Consider the following 24,860-nt stretch of genomic DNA (forward strand, 5'->3'; position numbering starts at 1 on the left):
GTCCGAGGCCATAAGAAGATCATTTGTAACCTTCACTAATGCTGTTTCTGTACTATGATGAATTCTAAAACCTGAGTGAAACTCTTCAAATAGACCATTCCTCTGCAGATGATCAGTTAGCTGTTTTACAACTACCCTTTCAAGAATTTTTGAGAGAAAAGGAAGGTTGGAGATTGGCCTATAATTAGCTAAGATAGCTGGGTCAAGTGATGGCATTTTAAGTAATGGTTTAATTACTGCCACCTTAAAAGCCTGTGGTACATAGCCAACTAACAAAGATAGATTGATCATATTTAAGATCGAAGCATTAAATAATGGTAGGGCTTCCTTGAGCAGCCTGGTAGGAATGGGGTCTAATAAACATGTTGATGGTTTGGATGAAGTAACTAATGAAAATAACTCAGACAGAACAATCGGAGAGAAAGAGTCTAACCAAATACCGGCATCACTGAAAGCAGCCAAAGATAACGATATGTCTTTGGGATGGTTATGAGTAATTTTTTCTCTAATAGTTAAAATTTTGTTAGCAAAGAAAGTCATGAAGTCATTACTAGTTAAAGTTAATGGAATACTCAGCTCAATAGAGCTCTGACTCTTTGTCAGCCTGGCTACAGTGCTGAAAAGAAACATGGGGTTGTTCTTATTTTCAACAATTAGTGATGAGTAGAAAGATGTCCTAGCTTTATGGAGGGCTTTTTTATAGAGCAACAGACTCTTTTTCCAGGCTAAGTGAAGATCTTCTAAATTAGTGAGACGCCATTTCCTCTCCAACTTACGGGTTATCTGCTTTAAGCTACGAGTTTGTGAGTTATACCACGGAGTCAGACACTTCTGATTTAAAGCTCTCTTTTTCAGAGGAGCTACAGCATCCAAAGTTGTCTTCAATGAGGATGTAAAACTATTGACGAGATACTCTATCTCCCTTACAGAGTTTAGGTAGCTACTCTGCACTGTGTTGGTATATGGCATTAGAGAACATAAAGAAGGAATCATATCCTTAAACCTAGTTACAGCGCTTTCTGAAAGACTTCTAGTGTAATGAAACTTATTCCCCACTGCTGGGTAGTCCATCAGAGTAAATGTAAATGTTATTAAGAAATGATCAGACAGAAGGGAGTTTTCAGGGAATACTGTTAAGTCTTCTATTTCCATACCATAAGTCAGAACAAGATCTAAGATATGATTAAAGTGGTGGGTGGACTCATTTACTTTTTGAGCAAAGCCAATAGAGTCTAATAATAGATTAAATGCAGTGTTGAGGCTGTCATTCTCAGCATCTGTGTGGATGTTAAAATTGCCCACTATAATTATCTTACCTGAGCTAAGCACTAAGTCAGACAAAAGGTCTGAAAATTCACAGAGAAACTCACAGTAACGACCAGGTGGACGATACATAATAACAAATAAAACTGGTTTTTGGGACTTCCAATTTGGATGGACAAGACTAAGAGACAAGCTTTCAAATGAATTAAAGCTCTGTCTGGGTTTTTGATTAATTAATAAGCTGGAATGGAAGATTGCTGCTAATCCTCCGCCCCGGCCTGTGCTACGAGCATTCTGACAGTTAGTGTGACTCGGGGGTGTTGACTCATTTAAACTAACATATTCATCCTGCTGTAACCAGGTTTCTGTTAGGCAGAATAAATCAATATGTTGATCAATTATTATATCATTTACCAACAGGGACTTAGAAGAGAGAGACCTAATGTTTAATACACCACATTTAACTGTTTTAGTCTGTGGTGCAGTTGAAGGTGCTATATTATTTTTTCTTTTTGAATTTTTATGCTTAAATAGATTTTTGCTGGTTATTGGTGGTCTGGGAGCAGGCACCGTCTCTACGGGGATGGGGTAATGAGGGGATGGCAGGGGGAGAGAAGCTGCAGAGAGGTGTATAAGACTACAACTCTGCTTCCTGGTCCCAACCCTGGATAGTCACGGTTTGGAGGATTTAAGAAAATTGGCCAGATTTCTAGAAATGAGAGCTGCTCCATCCAAGGTGGGATGGATGCCGTCTCTCCTAACAAGACCAGGTTTTCCCCAGAAGCTTTGCCAATTATCTATGAAGCCCACCTCATTTTTTGGACACCACTCAGACAGCCAGCAATTCAAGGAGAACATGCGGCTAAACATGTCACTCCCGGTCCGATTGGGGAGGGGCCCAGAGAAAACTACAGAGTCCGACATTGTTTTTGCAAAGTTACACACCGATTTAATGTTAATTTTAGTGACCTCCGATTGGCGTAACCGGGTGTCATTACTGCCGACGTGAATTACAATCTTACCAAATTTACGCTTAGCCTTAGCCAGCAGTTTCAAATTTCCTTCAATGTCGCCTGCTCTGGCCCCCAGAAGACAATTGACTATGGTTGCTGGTGTCGCTAACTTCACATTTCTCAAAACAGAGTCGCCAATAACCAGAGTTTGATCCTCGGCGGGTGTGTCGTCGAGTGGGGAAAAACGGTTAGAGATGTGAACGGGTTGGCGGTGTACACGGGCCTTCTGTTTAGGGCTACGCTTCCTCCTCACCGTCACCCAGTCGGCCTGCTTTCCCGGCTGCTCGGGATCTGCCAGAGGGAAACTAACGGCGGCTAAGCTACCTTGGTCCGCACCGACTACAGGGGCCTGGCTAGCTGTAGAATTTTCCACGGTGCGGAGCCGAGTCTCCAATTCGCCCAGCCTGGCCTCCAAAGCTACGAATAAGCTACACTTATTACAAGTACCGTTACTGCTAAAGGAGGCCGAGGAATAACTAAACATTTCACACCCAGAGCAGAAAAGTGCGGGAGAGACAGGAGAAGCCGCCATGCTAAATCGGCTAAGAGCTAGTGGCTACGCTAACCTAGCGGATTCCTAAAAACACGCAAAGTGAATAATGTGTAAATAATTTAGAGGTGATTCAGCAGAAGGAGTGCTTTAGTTAAGGCACGTAAAGATTACACTGGGAAACAAATCATAATCTAGATAACTAGATCAATCTAACTGCGCAGATTAAACAGCTAACAGATACAGAAAAACACCGCTGTGCTCCGGAACAGGAAGTGATACAATACCGCAGTGAGAGCCAACCACCCAACCAATATATATTTAATATATATATACATTAAAGATAATTAAAAATAAAACACTTCACATTCAAGGATCCTGTCCATTCTAACCCTACATTTATGTCTGTGTGTTTTTAATGGACTACATTCCACTTTTTTTTTAATGCAGCATACAAGATGAGACCCACACACAGACAAAAAAACAAAAAAAAACAAAAAAAAAAACAAAAAGAATGGGTCAGATACAACGCAATAATCAATGTCACACTATTTTGAAAGGTTGTTTAATCGTTGTTGTTGCTGTGGTATGGATTGATGTTATGATTATTGCTATTCATATACACAGATATGTGTTTTGTAGACGTGTGTGCATGTGGGTATGTATGTATGTGTATACATGTACATATGTGTATATATGTGTGTGTATGTATGCATATGTATATATACCTCCTTGTGTATCATGTCTATTGTTTGTTATATGGTTATTATCCTCATGCATTTATTTCTTTATATTACCGTTGTTGCCAGTGTTCGTTAATGCCTGTTTTGTTTTATGTTGTCATGTTGTCTTTGTCTTCTAATAAATCAATTTTATTTATATAGCGCCAAATCACAACAAACAGTTGCCCCAAGGCGCTTTATATTGTAAGCAAGGCCATACAATAATTACGTAAAAACCCCAACGGTCAAAATGACCCCCTGTGAGCAAGCACTTGGTGACAGTGGGAAGGAAAAACTCCCTTTTAACAGTAAGAAACCTCCAGCAGAACCAGGCTCAGGGAGGGGCAGTCCTCTGCTGGGACTGGTTGGGGCTGAGGGAGAGAACCAGGAAAAAGACATGCTGTGGAGGGGAGCAGAGATCAATCACTAATGATTAAATGCAGAGTGGTGCATACAGAGCAAAAAGAGAAAAACACTCAGTGCATCATGGGAACCCCCCAGCAGTCTAAGTCTATAGCAGCATAACTAAGGGATGGTTCAGGGTCACCTGATCCAGCCCTAATAAAGAAAATAAAAAAATAATAATAAAAAAAGAAAATCACATTGTATGATTTTTTTTTATAATTAATTTGCATTTTATTGCATGATGTAAGTATCTGATACAATAGAAAATCAGACCTGAATATTTGGTACAAAAAACCTTGTTTGCTATTAAAGAGGTCAGATGTTTCCTGTAGTTCTTGACCAAGTTTCCACACACTGTAGTAGGGATTTTGGTCCACTCTCCATACAAATCTTCTCCAGATCTTTCAGGTTTCGAGTTTCAGCTCCCTCCAAAGATTTCCTATTGAGTTCAGGTCTGGATACTGGCCAGGCCACTCCAGGACCTTGAAATGCTTCTTACGGATCCACTCTTTAGTTGTCCTGGCTGTGTGTTTGGGGTCATTGTCATGCTGGAAGCCATGACCCATCTTCAATGCTCTGACTGAGGGATGGAGGTTGTTTGCTAAAATCTTGCGATACATGACCCCATCCATCCTCCTTTCAATACGGTGCAGTCGTCCTGTCCCCTTTGAAGAAAAGCACCCCAAAAATGATGTTTCCACCCCCATGCTTCAAGCTTGGGACGGTGTTCTTGAGGTTGTTCTCATCCTCAAAACATGGCTAGTGGAGTTGATGCCAAAAGCTCTATTTTGGTCTCATCTGACCACACGACCTTCTCCCATGCCTCTCTTGGATCATCCAGATGGTCACTGGTGAAGTTCAAAGGGTTACGGTTGCACTGGTTTGAGCAGGGGGACCTTGCATGCTCTGCAGGATTTTAAACCATGACGGCGTAGTGTGTTACTAATGTAATCTTTGTGACTATTCAGGTCATTGACGAGGTCCTCCCATGTAGTTCTGGTCTTTCTCAGAATTCTCCTTACCCTACAAGGTGAGATCTTTCATGGAGCCCCAGACTGAGGAAGATTGACAGTCATCTTCTGTTTCTTCCATTTTCTAATAATTGCACCAACAGTTGTTGCCTTCTCACCAAGCTGCTTGTAGTCCATTCCAGCTTTGTGCAGCTCTACAATTTTGTCCCTCGTGTCCTGAGACAGCTCTTTGGTCTTGGCCATGGTAGACAGGTTGGAGTGTGATTGACAGAGTGTGTGGACAGGTGTCTTTTATACAGGTAAATAAAAACTAACAGGTCTGTGAGAGCCAGAATTATTGCTGGTTGGTAAGTGATCAAATACTCATTTCATGCAATAAAATGCAAATTAATTATTTAAAAATCATATGATGTGATTTTCTGGAAACGATTCTCTCTCTCACAGTTGAAGTGTACCTACGTGTACCTAAGTGTACCTCTCCATTCTTTGTAGGTGGGATCAAATACTTATTTGCCTCCCTGTATCTGGAGGCAAATTTGCTTTTATTTCAGTTTATGCTCCATCACAATTAGTATGTTTACATGCCGTTAATATTCGGGTTAAGGTCAATATTCTGGTTTCTGAATCATTAGGAATAACCCATTTACATGCTTAAGCTGACAGAGTTACTCCTGTATACATGGTCACTGGTATCATTTGGAATATCCTCATCTAAACAGCGATGCACGTCTTCCACCGGTGCTTGATTTGGTCTGGCGTTCGTGCAAATCCTGCTTCGTGTAAAACCCCTCACTACACACTTTATACACTTTTCTCAAACAGGCATTAACATTTTCTCACTTTTTCTCTCCTGTGTATACACACTTTTTTCTTCCGGGCGAGAAAATTATAAATAGACACATGCAGAACACAATGCGCGTGCTGTCCCTTCGCTCACTGCCTTCAGGGGTACTGATGCGGGAACCGCAAGGAATCCAAGTCATGGCCACGGAGCTCTGTGGCTGCAATATACCGAGATCCTGTGGCACTGTGGATTTGTTTCCGCAAGAAATCTATCCTTGCGGGCTGCCTTTGCATCAAAACAGCGAGCATAGTCTCTGGACCTGTCGCCAGAGATGGCGCAGCTCCGCACAGCAGAGAGGGGGGCAGTGTGAGTGGCCCGCTGCGGCGTTTACCAAGCCCGCAGACTCAGTAAGCGCATCGGAGGCAGCGAGAGCAATCGCGGTGACGCGGACCAGTGCCGCGACCGGCCCGCCTGATAAGGACGCAGAATACAATGCGCTGTTTACCTCTGCTTCTGTGGTGTCCGATGGGTTGCGCGTGCCGCATACAAGTAGTTGCCATACTCAAAAGACCAAGATTCCTTGTGGATAGGACATGCGCAGAACCCAAAATAATGTTCCTTTCTATGGGGATATCCCGATGCGTGTTTATATGACCTGATATTCGGGTTAGAAAAGGAGTAACGCAGGGGTCTTATTCGGGTTTTTAAAAACCGGAATATGAGCATATTCGGGTTTTTGCGGGTGTTTACATGGCCATGCGCAACCGGGTTATTGCTAATATTCTGGTTATGAAAAGGTTATGAAAGGGTTATTGGCTGCATGTAAACGTACTCAATACAAACCAGAGTTTGTTTGTTTTTTTTCCCAGCTAAACAGAAGTCTTACTGCAACTTCAGGAATTTTCACTTATTCTTGACACTGACATAAATTGTGTTGTAAACATGATATTGGATAGATCTGCTCAGCAGTCCACAGCAGCAAGCATCAGAAGACTTTCAGAATTTTCTGTCAGCATTTAGCTTAACAGACCTTTAATGCACTATCAACCCCATATCTAAACAATACATTTTTTATGCAACCAGAAACCAGAGTTTTTCCAGAATAGATATATTAACCTAAACTACTTCCCTTTCAAAAAATACATGATGTTGTTATCAAGCCTTGTTCTTTATCAGATCAGAGCACTGTCGTAGCGCATTTTACACTCCTACGTATATCTCCTCTAGAGCTCCACGTTGGCGATTCAATGTTTCACTTCTTACAAATGTAGATTTTTGCACTTTTCTCAAAGAAAAGTTAAACACCTTTTATAGATATTAATGCAAGCTCAGTAGTGATCCTGGATTTTTATGGGATGCTATAAATGGTTGTATTAGAGACTCCTCACTCTCATTTTTATCCTACCTTAATAAAGTAGATTAAACAAGATAACCAAACCGGAGAATACTCTCACTTAACTAGAGGCGCAATAACAAGCAACATATTCTGATACAAGGCAGAATTGCTGTGACAAGAACTGAGTTTAACTCTTGTTACGACATAGGGCAGAGTTTTTAAATACATAGGACCAGAAGAACATATTATTCCAATGGCACCAGACCAAGTCTCCTTTTAGCTTTAAAGGACGTCACATATTTTTAACGTCCCAGTTAGCAACACAACATCAAAGTTTTCATGACTGTAAGTCTCTCCGCACCCAATAATGAGTGGTCTCTGAGGTTTTTATTGCTTTCCCTGAGCATCTCACTCAGCAATTCTCAGCCTGTGACATACATAGCAACAGAAACATCCCAATGGCTGACAGACAAGTGAAACAAATACGGGCATGTCTGATAGCGAAGCTTTGGGGCATTTCTTTGAAAGTGGTGGCTCGGCTTTACAGAGGAGACGAAACACTTCATCCCAAAACACTTAACTTTTTCAGAGTCTGTCGGACTGTGGAACCTAATTATGGTGACGTGCTGTTTGTGTCACAGGATGCTGGTTTACTGCTGTTGTGAACATGATGGATATGGACTGTCTCCATCATGCTGTTTTTACAGACTGCCTGGACACACATAAGCATTAAGAAATCACATGAACTTAAGTATTCACACCCTTTGCCCACTTATCTTTGGGCAGTTTTGGCCATTCCTCTTTGCAGCACCTCTCAACTCCATCAGGTTGGATGGAGAGCGTCGGTGCACAGCCATTTTCAGATCTCTACAGATCAACTGGATTCAGGTCTGGTTCGGTTTGGGCCACTCAAGGACATTCACAGAGTTGTCCTGAAGCCACTCCTTTGATATCTTGGCTGTGTGCTGAGTGTCAATTGATCTAAGTTTTCTTTTTATGTGTGCCATATATGGGCATGCAGTGTTAACTCTTGCTGAGTCTGTCTGAACCAGCTCTGCTCTGCTACTCTTTCTGTGCACTGCTCCTGTTACACACATTCTATTTAAGGTAAAATAGTATGTGTACACTGCATACTTTTACACAATTCTCCTTTGATGACTGAGCTTCATTTATGAAGTCAGTGGTTTGAACAGCATGGGTCACTGTAATCTGCGAACAGTGGCTCAGTTATTTAAGGCGCAAGATTGAAAAAAAAAATTGCTGGTCTTGTCGCACACTTTTAATCACTAGACTGACAAGATTTTTAAGTAGATATTGGTCTAGCAGGGGAAAATATCAACTACACATAGGTCAAAAGTTACTGGTCAGTGTACCAGTGGATTTCTCTATCCCTGTACATATTTGCTTTAAGTGAGCATGACTGCTAATTGTATTTTATCTGGGGCCTGACATGAGGAAAATCTCAAAATAGTAACGCCATCATGATCGCTCATTTAAAGAATGCTTTAAGTGTGACCGACTCAGTTTAAAATGCATGCTGAAAGTAATCAAGCCCTGTTAGAAGTTTCCACCTCTCTTGTTTTTAAAAATGAAAAGGTAGTTTAATGGTGCGTTTCTCATTTCAAGTGTAAAGAAACTTTGTGGTAATACTTTTTTTGTATACAAGCCGCACCAGACTATAAATCACAGGACAGGACCTCTCAAACTAGTAAAAATAAATAAATAAATTATATATATATATATATATATATATATATATAAATATACACACACACACACACACAACTTATACTCCACAAAATACAGTAAGTTAACATTTTATTAGGTCTGCCTGCACAATCTACTGAAAACTAATATATATTATTTTTATGGACACTGATTTGTTTATGACAGAGTAATTATTCTGACAATTCAAGTTAAAGTAATAAAGTGTCCCTAGTCTCACCATTATCCCCCCAGTCTGTATTCCAGGAGTTAGCGCAGAGCCAGTAGGCAGTACCATCTTCCTCACCCCAACCCAGGACCTTAATGGCATGGCCACCCACAGCAGATCCAGACACATGCTGATATACACCTGAACATACAATAAACAAACAAACACACAGGGCCACTCAGAGTGCAACACTCAATCCTTACAATTTTTTGAGAACGATTGATACTGTAATATATGGTTCTAGGTGGCCTTTTTTATTTTTCTAATCAATCCTCTCAAAAAAACTGAACCACTTTAACAATGACTGACATACAATATTCCACCATGTTCCATCTGTATTAGCTCCAAACTGTTTTTGAGTTAAACAGTTAGGGCCCGGTCACACCTTGATGATTTAGCCAACACATGCCGATGTATGAAAAATGCACCGAATACGTTAATGCAGCTGTCACACCTTGATGATTTAGCCAGCATAAGCTGACAGCACCATTTCCACTGAGCAGTCCAGGTCAGTATTGCACAGTATGGTACGGTCGCAACAGTTAAGTCTGGCTTGTTTTGCATCTCCACTACCAGCAGAACCCTTTTGCCTGGCAGGCGGAACATGTAAATACTGACGAGCAGGTCACTGAGCACATATACTCTGTTGCGCGGCCTCGGCGTTCCACATGGAGGCCAAACAAAGTAATTTAACAAAGTAATTAGTTTTTTTTAAATTTTTGTCTTGGTGGATCATGGGATTTATTTTCATTGCGTGCAGAATGTTGAAGAATCGACTGATGCCTGTGGCAAACGCTGACGTAAATGAATGAGGCGCTGTGACTCTTTCAACTTTTAAAATAAGTTAATTTTCTTGTTGTATCACAAAGCGCCAGTGTTCTCTGGTTCAGGCTGAGAAACGCACAGAGAGCAGACAAACACAAAGGACTTCTTTAAAAACGCTACATTTCTTCAACCATGACAAGAAATTAAAATAGTTTTAGCCGTCATTTTCCAAAACCAGGATGCTTTATGTGGATATGTTTTCATAAGATAAAACTTTATTGTCTGTAAAACGGACAATCATCAAGCTGGGATGATGAAGCCGACTGAAACGACATAACAGGTAAGATTAAGACTTTATATTTACTTAGTGTGTGAATGGTTTAAATATTTGTAACCGTCTGAACTGTTAGCATGACTACAGGTTTCACTTATTCAGCCAATCAATGAACAGCATCAAGGGATGCATTTCAACTTATGAATAACTTAAATGTGTGTCAACCATTGCTTAACTTACCTAAACGTATGGTCTGCATATGCGGGACATATCGGCCATATGCTGCCGTTGAAAATATTGTGCATGCTCAAAATTTTTCGATGTACTCACCGTATATCAGCATGCTCTTATCTTAAACAAAACTTACCACTTATATGACGTATGCCAGCATTTTTGCTATGCTCGGCATACGCTGGCTAAATCGTCAAGGCGTGCCAAGGGTGTTAGCAATACTTAATTGTAACATAGGTGTATCTGTAACCATTTCCTTGATATGGCCATTTTAATTAATATCCCAAATATAAACACAGGTCCAACATTTTGACCTTGGCTTTTAACCAGCTTTTCGTCCAATAATAAATAAATAGGTCCTTGGCTGACCCACAAATATTTTAATAAATAAAATGGTGAGGAATATTACAAGGAAGAAAGAGAGTCAGTATGTTCAATAAAGAATGTTTTACAGAAACACTGCAGTGGGTTTTACCATCTGCATTTTTAATTTTATCAATTAAACTGCTTGACAAGTATGTACACATTAACATTTTTACTGCATTCTTACCAGACTTGTACAGCAAGAAGTCTTCATAGACAGTAAAGGCTCCCTCTACTGGACCGTTCTTGTAAATCTCAGTCTGAATCTGCTCCACTTCTGATGGAACGTTGTAAGCGGTTTTCCCTAAAACACACATTTAGAAGGGGGGGGGGGAGGAGGAGACTCTTATCAGCTGCAATATATCACATTACATTAATTTCATTTAACAGCTAGTTAATGATTTGAGACAGTTGAGCCTGTCACGATAACTGTTTTTTGTTATATAATACAGTGGCTTGCAAAAGGATTCAGCCCCTTGGTTTTACACACACACACACACACACCTTCAACCGCTTACTCCAATTAAGGGTCATGGGGCACTGGAGCCTATCCCAGCAGTCAGACTTTAAGGCAGGGCACACCCTGGACAGGACGCCAGTCGGTCACAGGGCCACATACAGACAAACACATTCACACCTGCACGCACACCTATGGACAACTTAAAGTTTCCGATTCACCTAACCCGCATGTCTTTGGATGTGGGAGGAAGCCGGAGCACCCAGAGGGAACCCACGCAAACATGGGGAGAACATGCAAACTCCACACAGAAAGGCCACAGGCGGGAATTGAACCCATGATCTTCTCACTGTGACGCAACAGTGCTAACGACTAAGCCACCGTGCTGCCCCCTTTGGTATTTCATGCATTTTAATTTGTTTGGCATTGCAAATACAAAAAGCAAATCAGGCTTCTCAATATAAAAATTTCTAAAATTGTCTTCCTTTATTCTAAACTCAAAACAAATCTCGACAATTTGATATAAATTAATTAAAAATATAAAAGCCAAGATGATGTGTTGCAAAAGTAATCAGCCCCTTTGGTATAATACCTGTAAATAATCAGTTTAATTGCCAGTTCTCTTCAGATAAGTTAGGGGATGAACATTTCCAAGTCACTGAATATGTCTTGAACTTTATTTACATCAGTTACGCAGAAATGCAAACAGTATGGCACTATGGTACATCTGTGTGGAGTAGACAGTTCTCAAAAACTAAGTAAATGTGCAAGAAGGAGAAGCGTGAGGAAAGCCACCAAGAGACCCAGACAACCCAGAAGAAGTTACAGGCTTCTGTGACTGTGATTGGAGAAATTGTGCACAGTGCATGTTTTGCATTTTGTATCCCCAGTTATACAGCTTCATGATGAAGTGGCACAGAGGAGGGTTTTCGTTCATCAAAAGATTAAATCTAGTCTTGCATCTCAGATGTACTTTCTGGCAAATTGTAGCTGAACTTTCAGGTCGTCTTTTTAATAAAACCCTGCGTGCGGTCAGACTCCTAGTGGGCTTGGGGCTCTCTATTGTGAGCCTGGGTTATGGGACCTTGTTGTGACTTCTGTCACAGATCTCCTCCTCTCCTCCTGTCTGTGAGTGCGCGCACCTCCACCAGCAGGTAAAATGCTAACCACACAGGCAGGGTTAATAAAGTAATTGGTTGTTTATTCATACCCATGTTTCTCATTTGAAGAATCACGGCTGAGCCACCACTTCCTATTAAAGGGGCTGTTTTGTTCATATTGGTTCGACTGGTTTTCAACAGCTGTGGGCGTGTTGCTGCTCAGAAGTGTTGCACCTTCTTCTGGCGCAGCAGCTGCACACACCTGTTACCGGATTCGTATCACCTGACTGATATGTCTGAATTTTCTGTGTCCTAATTTTGTGTATATTTGCCTGGTTATTTTGATGATTTATTTGGTTTGTAGAATATGTGGTTTTCTTTAGTTCTGTTCTTTGCCTTCAGTTTCTGTTTAGTTCACGTGAATCAGGGTCACAGGTGAATCGCTCACCCTGACTGGAAAGTGCAATATAGAAGTTCTGGGAAAGTAGAGAAGCTTGAATCTTCGACTGGACTAGGTTGCTTGACACAAAGACGTTTCGCTTCAAATCGCAGAAGCTTCCTCAGCTAAAATTCTTGCTGTGGTAGTCTGACTTCTGTCTGGGAAAGTGCAATATAAAGAAACTGGTTGAGACAGAGATAAGGAACAGTCACAGGTGAACTGTGTATTTCATGACTTGTGCAAGTAATGAGAGTGTGGGAATATACTGTATGTAATTGTAAGTCTCCTTTTAAGCTGTGTAAATAAATCTACCTTTTTGATAACACACCTCTCTTTATTCCATGAACCTAGCGTAGCCTTTTTGGGATAATTTAAATTTGAATGGTCACGGGGCCATATCACCGGGTGGTGTTGTTGGTCTTATCTTATGGCCCAGTCACACGGCATACAACGATTCCTGAACGAAGGGGAAAAAGTAAGAATTAATTGAGAAAAGGTGCCCAAATGAGCTTTATCACCGAACAGCCTGCTAACCAAGAGTGCAAAAGGGACGAAAGAGGAACAGAATGAGACCGAAGCTAATGTTGATCTTGACGCTTTAAACGAAATGCGCCTGGAGCCACAGCTGGAGCAGTGTGTCTGCATCTCTGAGTTCCAGGACTCAGTGCTGGGAAGGAGCGCAACCGAACCTTCACTGTCTTGACACGCTGGGCGCTCCATCTTGCGCCAATTAAAAAAAAAAAAAAAAAACGATCTTGTGCCGTGGTGACTGCTCTATCACCGTATTACATTACTAAGCCATATATATTGATTTGTAACAGAAAACTATCAAAAGGGGTAATAAATGTAAGCGTAAAGATGATTGAATATATCAGAGTAGTAAAGTGATCAGTCCGTTTGAACGCCGCGCATTGACTCACAGGTGCGGTTCTTTCCACCAGCTGCCACTGACCCACAACGTGAATTCTGCCTTCCAGAACAGCTCTTTATATAATCATTTGAATTATCTACCTGTTGCCACATGTACATAAGGGCTGGATTGTCATTCCTACACTCATATTCTTTGTCAGAAATTACACAACTTTTTTATTGTTTCAAATCCAGCAGTTGCTTGTGGCAAAATTAATTGTATCCACACAAAAGATTAATTCTGGCCTATATCAGGTGCCTGAGCCCATTGAAGCTGACCCCCCCACCCAGATTAAAAAAAAAAATCCAAGCAAACAGGCTGAGTTTGCCCTGTAATTTCTGACAGTACATGAACGCAGCGGCAGTGCTCAGAAATGGCTTCTGTACTGTGTGAAAACATTCAGCTGGTCAAACAAAGTCAAACTAAATGCTAACGTTACAAAAACTAAGCAAATGATAAAAACCGTCAAGAACGACAGCAAAAACAAATACGGACGAATTGAGGTTTTCAGTGGCATTCGTTCAAATTTTTCAACAGTTTAAAAATCCTGATGAAGCGCCAGCTGCAGAAATGAAGCTGTGCAAAGGTTAAATGATGTCAACAGAAGTCCAGATTTCTTGTTTCGTTTGGGCTTCGCTGCCCTTCGTTAAGTGCCATGTGACTGGCAATCAGAATTAAAACTTTTCCGCTTTACCACATGTGGTTGAACGGTCATCCCCATCCACAATGAAACAACAACAACAACACGGTGGAGTGCAAACAGCAGCAGGACAGACAAGAAATAACGCTAAAGTGTCTTTGTATCTTTTTTTTTTGTTAAACCCTGTTCATTCATCTTAGACCACGGGATCACCAACACTGCATGGTTTTCCAGCTCTCCCTGCTTCATCTATTGCTAAATAAACAAGTCAGGCATATGCAGCCAGTCAAGAGTTAGGAAACACCAAACTTTCTTGTCTAATCAGCTGTGGTTGCAGCAAGTAGATATGGACAGGCGATCTCCAAGAGCAAGGTTGGGGACCCCTGTTTCAGACATAGGGGTGAGGGAGAACTCTGCCCTGCAATATGGCAGTGGAAATCCTACCTTTATTCAGGCACGCTGATGAAATTCTTATATACGCAATGACAATGGGCATTACTGAGGTCAGAAAAACAAAACAATCAAAGTCATGTCCATTTATCAGAATTATCATGACAGACCTAGAAACTATGGTTCCATTAGTATCGAGTATCATGAACATGGTGACCTCCAATCCATCCCAAACACTTTCATGGAAAACAAACAGTCTCCACTGCTTTTCTTACCATAGTGTTTGTCCTCTTCGTAGCTGGGTGTATATCCAGGTTCACACTTTTTGACACACTGGGGTGTGTCACCCCCCTCACCAGTGCAAGCAGGTCTGGAACCATTCACATGGTGCTCACATGGAGGGATGGTGTAAGGCTGGCAACCTGAAGGCAAAGACTGCATCAGAATTACAAGACACCACACACTCCCGCCATTACGGTCTCATTCATATATACAACTTACCAACGTGGGATGCATAGAGACCACCAGACACCAATCCAGCCTTAGTCCAATATCCCCAGGCCTCTGCAGGGAAGCCACCATTACAACTAAGAACAGAGGATGGATGAATGAATGAATGAAAACTGTTTATTTCAAACATTTGATACAACAACAATTACAAGATAGATCAGTAAAGACAACAACAAAAAAGTTCCTACTGTGTACCCAACATGTCCGAAAAGGGGTAGGGTGAAGCATCAGCTTATTTATCCCTACCCCTTCTTCCCCACAACCAGTAATACCCTTTGCTACATATACACAGATTCCTACACACCTAAACCGATATCTATCTATCTATATCTATATCTATATATATATATACACACACAAGGTCTGTCCATAAAGTATAGGTCCTTTTTATTTTTTTCAAAAACTATATGGATTTCATTCATATGTTTTTATGTCAGACATGCTTGAACCCTCGTGCGCATGCGTGAGTTTTTCCACACCTGTCGGTGACGTCATTCGCCTGTGAGCACTCCTTGTGGGAGGAGTCGTCCAGCCCCTCGTCAGAATTCCTTTGTCTGAGAAGTTGCTGAGAGACTGGCGCTTTGTTTGATCAAAATTTTTTCTAAACCTGTGAGACACATCGAAGTGGACATGGTTCAAAAAATTAAGCTGGTTTTCAGTGAAAATTTTAACGGCTGATGAGAGATTTTGAGGTGATACTGTCGCTTTAAGGACTTCCCACGGTGCGAGACGTCGCGCAGCGCTCCCAGGCGCCGTCATCAGCCTGTTTCAAGCTGAAAACCTCCACATTTCAGGCTCTATTGATCCAGGACATCGTGAGAGAACAGAGAAGTTTCAGAAGAAGTCGGTTTCAGCATTTTATCCGGATATTCCACTGTTAAAGGAGATTTTTTTAATGAAAGACGTGCGGACGGGTCCGCGCGTCGGGACGCAGCCGCCGCGACGCTCCGCCACAGGAAAAACAATCAATCAATCAATCAATTTTTTTATATAGCGCCAAATCACAACAAACAGTTGCCCCAAGGCGCTTTATATTGTAAGGCAAGGCCATACAATAATTATGTAAAACCCCAACGGTCAAAACGACCCCCTGTGAGCAAGCACTTGGCTACAGTGGGAAGGAAAAACTCCCTTTTAACAGGAAGAAACCTCCAGCAGAACCAGGCTCAGGGAGGGGCAGTCTTCTGCTGGGACTGGTTGGGGCTGAGGGAGAGAACCAGGAAAAAGACATGCTGTGGAGGGGAGCAGAGATCGATCACTAATGATTAAATGCAGAGTGGTGCATACAGAGCAAAAAGAGAAAGAAACAGTGCATCATGGGAACCCCCCAGCAGTCTACGTCTATAGCAGCATAACTAAGGGATGGTTCAGGGTCACCTGATCCAGCCCTAACTATAAGCTTTAGCAAAAAGGAAAGTTTTAAGCCTAATCTTAAAAGTAGAGAGGGTGTCTGTCTCCCTGATCTGAATTGGGAGCTGGTTCCACAGGAGAGGAGCCTGAAAGCTGAAGGCTCTGCCTCCCATTCTACTCTTACAAACCCTAGGAACTACAAGTAAGCCTGCAGTCTGAGAGCGAAGCGCTCTATTGGGGTGATATGGTACTACGAGGTCCCTAAGATAAGATGGGACCTGATTATTCAAAACCTTATAAGTAAGAAGAAGAATTTTAAATTCTATTCTAGAATTAACAGGAAGCCAATGAAGAGAGGCCAATATGGGTGAGATATGCTCTCTCCTTCTAGTCCCCGTCAGTACTCTAGCTGCAGCATTTTGAATTAACTGAAGGTTTTTTAGGGAACTTTTAGGACAACCTGATAATAATGAATTACAATAGTCCAGCCTAGAGGAAATAAATGCATGAATTAGTTTTTCAGCATCACTCTGAGACAAGACCTTTCTAATTTTAGAGACACTGCGTAAATGCAAAAAAGCAGTCCTTCATATTTGTTTAATATGCGCTTTGAATGACATATCCTGATCAAAAATGACTCCAAGATTTCTCACAGTATTACTAGAGGTCAGGGTAATGCCATCCAGAGTAAGGATCTGGTTAGACACCATGTTTCTAAGATTTGTGGGGCCAAGTACAATAACTTCAGTTTTATCTGAGTTTAAAAGCAGGAAATTAGAGGTCATCCATGTCTTTATGTCTGTAAGACAATCCTGCAGTTTAGCTAATTGGTGTGTGTCCTCTGGCTTCATGGATAGATAAAGCTGGGTATCATCTGCGTAACAATGAAAATTTAAGCAATACCGTCTAATAATACTGCCTAAGGGAAGCATGTATAAAGTGAATAAAATTGGTCCTAGCACAGAACCTTGTGGAACTCCATAATTAACTTTAGTCTGTGAAGAAGATTCCCCATTTACATGAACAAATTGTAATCTATTAGACAAATATGATTCAAACCACCGCAGCGCAGTGCCTTTAATACCTATGGCATGCTCTAATCTCTGTAATAAAATTTTATGGTCAACAGTATCAAAAGCAGCACTGAGGTCTAACAGAACAAGCACAGAGATGAGTCCACTGTCCGAGGCCATAAGAAGATCATTTGTAACCTTCACATTTGTAACCTTCACTAAAAACACCTCTGTTGGAAGCCTTAAGGACAAGTTGGAACATGTCCAGGTGTTAAACAATTTCTCATATACTCACTCCACTGAAAGCCATCAAAAGCTGCCTGGATTTTACAAATGGTTATCAACACGGAGGTGTTTTTCCTGTGCCGCCGCACCGCGCCAGCTGCGTCCCGACGCGCGGACCCGTCCGCACGTCTTTCATTAAAAAAATCTCCTTTAACAGTGGAATATCCGGATAAAATGCTGAAACCGACTTCTTCTGAAACTTCTCTGTTCTCTCACGACGTCCTGGATCAATAGAGCCTGAAATGTGGAGGTTTTCAGCTTGAAACAGGCTGACGACGGCGCCTGAGAGCGCTGCGCGACGTCTCGCACTGTGGGAAGTCCTTAAAGCGACAGTATCACCTCAAAATCTCTCATCAGCCGTTAAAATTTTCACTGAAAACCATCTTAATTTTTCGAACCATGTCCACTTCAATGTGTCTCACAGGTTTAGAAAAAAATTTTGATCAAACAAAGCGCCAGTCTCTCAGTAACTTCTCAGACAAAGGAATTCCGACGAGGGGCTGGACGACTCCTCCCACAAGGAGTGCTCACAGGCGAATGACGTCACCGACAGGCGTGGAAAAAGTCACGCATGCGCACGAGGGTTCATGCATGTCTGACGTAAAAACATATGAATGAAATCCATTTAGTTTTTGAAAAAAATAAAAAGGACCTATACTTTATGGACAGCCCTCGTATATATCTCAACATACATACACATATACATACATAGGATTAAAATGAAGTTCCAAATTTACACACCCTTGCATTATGACATTGGTAAATACACCCCCTGCCTCTACTCCTGCTACAAATAGAAACACTGTTCAATGTTAGATTTCTGTTTTTACAGCTCCTTCACTGGAGAGAATTTTATAAAAGAGACAGTGCTGTTTTGGGGAAATCAATGTAGATTTCTTTCTTTGACATCTTGCTGAAATTCATTAAATTCCAGCTGCTAATAAATATTTTCAGGAATAAAACAATACAACCGATTACAACCTTGTTTTTAGGCCTTTGTCAACATTAGCCATGACTGGGAAGAAGCAGTCAATCAACAAAAGCTGTACATTTGACTGGACAAATATTACTACTAAAATTGTCTGTTTTGCTTCTTGACTGTTTTCCAAAAATTCCAGCCCCTGGTTGCCTTGGTTCCTGTGTATACAATACAAGAACTGGATTTTGGTGACCCAACCCAGGGCTCTTGAGTTAGAATCAAATCCCAACCTCCAGTATTGAAAAACAAAACCAATGCAGAAGTCACAAATCTTTCTGTTTCTTGAATGGCTACTTGAAGCTGCTCCAAAAGTGAGTCACTCTCCTTTGACGGGAGTATATAAAACTAAAATTTTATATAAAATTAATCAGTTTAAGCCTAGAGATGGGTACCGAAACCTAGTATTAAAAAGGCCCTGTGATAAATTTTTAAAAACTGGAGTATCAATAAACTCCACCCCTTAATGGTACTCGAGAAGTTGAGGAAAAATTTAGAGCTCTGTCATTGGAGCCTCTGTGTGCAAAGCCTAAGGCAGATCTTCATGTCATACTTCATGTATAGTCTCTCTCTGGGTCTTTGAGTGCGTGTGTGTGTGTGTAGTGCTGCTGAAACAGCTTTCTTTTATGTGTGCGTGGGCACATAGTATGTGCCACATACTATGGCCTAGAGAAATAAATGCTCAAAAGTGTGGCAACACTTGACTGCCAAATGCCATATAGAAAATAAAGTTTTGCTAATTTCATTCTTAATTTTTTTTCCTCCAAAAAGGAAATATAAGAATACTGTTAAAGCAGCAGATTGATGGATAGTAGCGCTAAGAGTAGTAGTTGCATTAAAGGTTTAAAACCCATCCCAATTTAAGACATAATTTTATGAATAATTAGGGATTGGCCACTTTGAGTAACAGCCAGTGTGTGCCGGTTGGTTCAGAGCATGGACAGCAGAAGCTGATACATAATGTGGACTCCACTGTGTTTATCCTTTCTAAGCATTTTATTAAAAATATCCATGATAATAAAGCTTGCTGTGCAGTTAATTGTACTAATGGATCATTGTTCCTCCAGTATTTCCACAGAGAGAAAAATAATTATTTCATCTGTAAAGTAGTATTGTTAGCACCAATAGCTTGGTGAGGTCAGCTCCACTGATAGTGCAACAGTTACTGCACTATGTGGGCCATAGGTTAATACCAAAACAAAGCCAATTATTAAAACCGCCACCCAATTCACAAAAAATATGCATTTCCAAACAAACATTAGCCCAGGGGTTCCCAAAGAGTGTGTAAGTGAGGCAATTCTTGACACTGTAGGATTTTGATTTGGTTGCCTTTTATGCGATATACTAAACAACTGGGACAGTTACTATATGTTAGGTAGTCAGTTATGTCAACAATGATGTCTATGTGCTACTCATCCTCATTTGATATGGGCGCGTCGGTGGCTGTGGAGTCCCAGTTTTGATCTTCATGATTGTCAACATGCAGAAACAAAATAAATTTGCATCGTTTTAAAGATACATGACAAATGTCACTTTTAATAATTCTACTGCAAACATGATTTGTTCAATAAGTTGTAGTTTTGTATAAATTACAATATTTAAAACAAATTCCAGTGGACTTAAAAAAACAACAACAAAAAAAACAAAAGTGTGAAGTGGGATTCGACAATATTTTTTATCTACTTGAGGGGGGGCCCTGCAGAAAAAGTTTGGGAACCACTGGGTTAGCTTGTTCGCATGTGTGTTTGGAGTTCATTCATCCTTCTGGTTTTGCCCACACGCGCTCCACATCTTTACCCATTTATGAGTTGACCTGGACTTGTATGGAGTCAGGTACTGCCAAGATAGCCACCATATTTAAGCATCAATAATCCTCCTCAAAAAAGCCTATACAGCACAGATTGTTGTCTGTTTTGGAGCAGAGTGATTTTATTGACCAGAGCAGATACAGTTAGTGTACAGTGGCGTGTAGTTTCTGTGGGTGGTTAGCACATCAGCTGTATGGCGTATTTGTGACATACTGGAAAGGTACTGGACATACCATGCCTCCATTTTATTTTTACAGATGTCTTTATTATTTCAGTACTTCCTGAAATAAATAATTTCCTGTTTGAATGTGGAATGGGTAGCTCAGTTATTTTGATTACAGGCTACAGTGTAGGCTAAAATTAAAATACAGCAGAGATTTTGTCATTTGTAAAGTGAGCGGTGGAAAATTTCTTTACAGTGGGGTGAAAATGACCAGACCAGGCAGTGGATCAATCAGTCTGTGTGCTCAAGAACTTACTGTTAGCTGATGTCTTTAAGCCTCCCCTGGAAATATAATATACAACCATAATCCCATGAAAAGGATGGTGTACTCTTCAGGAAAACACAGTTTTCATATATTAACAGTACATTTTAACTTTGTGCAGTCTATGTACTAATGTCTGTAGTTATAACAAGGCATTCCTATTTCCTACACAGTCCAGCTGTGAGCATGCCCAGTAGCTTTTGTGCCATGGAGCTGCATTCAATGTTGCTTGCAATCAGCAGTAATCTGCTGTATAATATTATGACACACAAATTTAGACTGCTGTTGTGTACAATCGGGCCTGATTACTTCATTTTTGGAATGTGGACAGCAATCAGGGCAGGAATTTAGCAAAGGGAGGCAGCCCCTAATTCCCTCTTAACACACAATACTTAGTACTGACAATCTTCTCAAATCTGATGTCCAAATGAAGCGGTATCCCTTCATAACATGCACAGAATTATCACTGACAAAGTTGCTCACTGTCATTACATAGTGGGACATCTCGATGCGACAAGATGGCAGAAACTATTCACGCGTCACTGTCTCACCCCATGCCACAGCTGTAACAGCAAGACAGCAGATCCTCAGCTGAAATCTCCACGCTGATCTTACCACTGCTATGTATACAGAGACGGTCTGACATGGCCTCGGTGGCACCAAAAGCCTGTTTTACAGAAAAGGGGGGCAAAAAATTACAAACCACACACACAAAATACAAAATCAAAAATAAGCCTTCAAGCATCCTTTTTAAAGATGACTGGTATACTGTCATTCTTACATGTGTTGCTAAATTCGATTAATCATAATAACAATTAGAAATATCCATCTGTTTTCTGAATCCGCTTATTCCAGTTAGGTGTCACAGAGCGGCTGGAGTCTATCCAGCAGTCAGTGGTGACAAGTGTCCAGTCTATAATTAGAAACATAGCTCCTCTACAATTGTAAAAATATTAATCCATAATCACATTATTAACTACAGAGTCCTCTCACCCAGCAGGATCCACAAGATCCCTGATCTCGGATTTCCTTCAGAGTTGGACAATTGGGCCACTGCTCTCTAGCATCAAAGGTGTCTGGAAGCTTCACATCAGTAGCATACTGAACCCTGAAGACAAAAGCAGTACGACTGTTAAGCACTATTGTGAGCCACAACAATTTAAGTTAACTTGCTAAAGCTTCTTAAAAGACATGTCTTATGTTGCCTGATGTGCCGTACAACTAGGGCTGTCACGATTAGGAATTTCTGGAGACGATTAATTGTCAGACAATTGCGACTGACGAATATATTGTCTTTTTTTTTTTTCTTTTTTTTGCCCTTCTTTATATTGTACTATCGTAGTACAAGGCTACACAACTCTGGAAGAACGTTTGGCTTCTGTGAGTGGAGAAACTGGGAATAGTGCAACATTTTTATTTTTATCTTCATTTTACATACAGTCCCAACTTTTTCTGATTTGTGATTGTTTCTGTTGCATTTCTGAAATTGTTTCTCCTCATCAGTCACATTTTGTGCTTAAACACTACATTAAGCTCAAGACTGAACAAATAAATACCTTTGGAAAATAACAGCTGTTAAAGTTCAGAGTTCTCACCTGCTTTTTGTGATCTGTGTGTCTGAACATCACCACAGCTTCTCCACGTTCATTCATATATTCTCATTTTTTAAATACGTTTTAAAGATATTTGACCGTTTATTTCATCTCATGATCTCATAAATTCAGTATTCGATGCGCACATGGTGTGAACAGGATGGTAACTGCAGAATCACACCGGGAGAGAAAATTCAGAGAGAAGTAAAGGCAGCTCCACGTTTTGGTTTTGTTTTTTTTTAACATGTTCACTCGGGTTAAAATGCTCTCTCTGCTCCGCGCTCTCTGTCTCATGTGCACTGATGGTTCTCAGCAGACTAACGTGTTGTGCCTCCGTTCAGGAATCTCCCTCACCCACCCCCTCCCTCAAAGTCTGCAGCCTGTTGACTCCGCATGCACGCACGCACGCACGCACGCACGCACACACACAGACACACACACACAGCTCCTTTGGTAAACTCCACATTTTAGACGGCTTGAAGAAGACAGTCACTGTTTTAATCGGCCGTCTTATCCAAACGGCAGGACGGATCGCTCCTCAGCCTCCATGTTATTGTCCTGCCTTAAGACGAGAGCGAAACAGAGTGAGCGAGGCTGCAGCACAATGACGTCAGATTCTCAGTCATTTTATGCTTTGTGGATAAAATAAATAATTCACGGTAATCGCGAATATGAAAAATAATCGCGAATATGAAAAATAATTGTGATTGGCGAATATTGTAATAATTGTGACTGCCCTACGTACAACAACTCAACATCAAAGTACTCACAATTTTAAGACTATCCATGCACATGCGGTCACAGTCAGTGGTCGCTCAAGAACTTTACTGCTACTTAAGCTTCTCGGTTAAGTGCATTTTCGGAAAAGCGTCAAACTCTGCATTTATTGGCATTTTGTCGGCGGGTGACATCAGTCTGAGCAAAGACAATAACCACACAATTGCAAACCAACAGAGTGAAACGAACATTGCAACACCAGATCATGGAACTATTCACTATTCATTTGAAGGAGATAGCTCAGCATTCATTCAGATCAGTGGACCTGCTGAGCAGATGCTTGGAAAAAGTCGAGAACACATTTTTCGGAGCTACATACTTTCTACCGGCTTGCTGATGTGCACGCGCATGCTGCTTGGTTTAGTGTGCTCTGTACAGAGAGGAGACGATGAACGCTTCACCCTCAACTCCCCTAATTTTTTGAGAATCTGTTGAATTTTGGATCCAGACGTGTGAGGAGTCTGCTCTCTGCACCGGAGGACAAAACTGTATTAACTCGGTTATAACTTCCAGCATGAACGTGCACCTGGAATTTACCACAATGCTATGTGGACATATGCCTGATGATGCAGCTATACATAAAGTATCGGACCTTTTTATTTTTTTCAAAAACTATATGGATTTGAATCACGCGCGATTACATCAGACAAGCTTGAACCCTCATGGGCATGCGTGAGTTTTTTCACGAATGTCCGGATAAACTGCTGATCCCGACCTCTCCTGAAAGTTCTGTTCTCTCACGATGTCCTGGGTCAACAGAGGCTTAAATCTCGAAGTTTTCAGCTCGAAACAGGCAGACAGTGGCGGCTCAGAGTGCGTCGCGACGTCCCGCTCCGTGGGCAGTCCTTAAAGCAACAGCATCACGCCATAATCTCTCATCAGCAGTTAAAATTTTCACCGAAAACCAGTTGAATTTCTCGAAAGGTGTCCACTTCGATGTGCCTCACAGTTTTTGAAAAAATTTTGATCAAGCAAAGCGCCAGTCTCTCAGGAAGTTCTCAGACAAAGAGATTGCGACGGGAGGGGTGGACCACTCCTCACTCAAAGCCAGCCCACAAGCGAATGACGTAACCGACAGGCGTGAAAAAACTCACGCATGCGTACGAGGGTTCAAGGTTGGCTGATGTAATCGCACGTGATTCAAATCCATATAGTTTTTGAAAAAAATAAAAAGGTACGTTACTTTACTGACAGACCTCGTACTTCTTACACAGACTTGTCACCATTACCGCATAGATGACAGACACACAAGTGTGCACAAAGTTGTGCCTCTAGCAGAGACTGTTTTTGACAGGCTGCGTTCATGACTGAAGGACGTGCACAAACAGCCCCTCTCCTCACAGTGAAGAGCAGCGTGCTGCTATTACCGCAACTGCATTAAAATGAACAGTTATCACATACATAAACTTTGCAAGTAATTACGGCACTGTTCTTTATGTTAGCAGCAGTTTGTCTACATTCCATTCAACAGCGTACTGGGACGTTTGCTCAGAGTGGCACACTGTAAAAAAAAAAAAAATAGTACTTTGTTTTTGGCAGTCTGAGTAGCCATTTGTTTTGATCGGTGTATGCTTAGAG

General features: G+C 41.2%; 1 protein-coding gene across 1 annotated transcript in view; it reads right to left on the reverse strand.

Annotated features, from left to right (window-relative positions):
* Positions 1 to 24,860, reverse strand: part of ctsba (cathepsin Ba) — a 62,614-nt gene that overhangs the window by 13,076 nt on the left and 24,678 nt on the right. The window contains exons 4-9 of the mRNA XM_034187754.1: positions 21,907 to 22,021; positions 21,465 to 21,580; positions 14,988 to 15,073; positions 14,762 to 14,908; positions 10,738 to 10,854; positions 8,930 to 9,058 (exon numbers count right to left, since the gene is read on the reverse strand). Of these exons, the coding sequence (XP_034043645.1) occupies positions 8,930 to 9,058; positions 10,738 to 10,854; positions 14,762 to 14,908; positions 14,988 to 15,073; positions 21,465 to 21,580; positions 21,907 to 22,021 (710 nt within the window). The remainder of the gene's footprint in view (positions 1 to 8,929; positions 9,059 to 10,737; positions 10,855 to 14,761; positions 14,909 to 14,987; positions 15,074 to 21,464; positions 21,581 to 21,906; positions 22,022 to 24,860) is intronic.

Source organism: Thalassophryne amazonica, chromosome 2 (assembly GCF_902500255.1).
Source record: "Thalassophryne amazonica chromosome 2, fThaAma1.1, whole genome shotgun sequence".
Lineage (NCBI taxonomy): Eukaryota > Metazoa > Chordata > Actinopteri > Batrachoidiformes > Batrachoididae > Thalassophryne > Thalassophryne amazonica.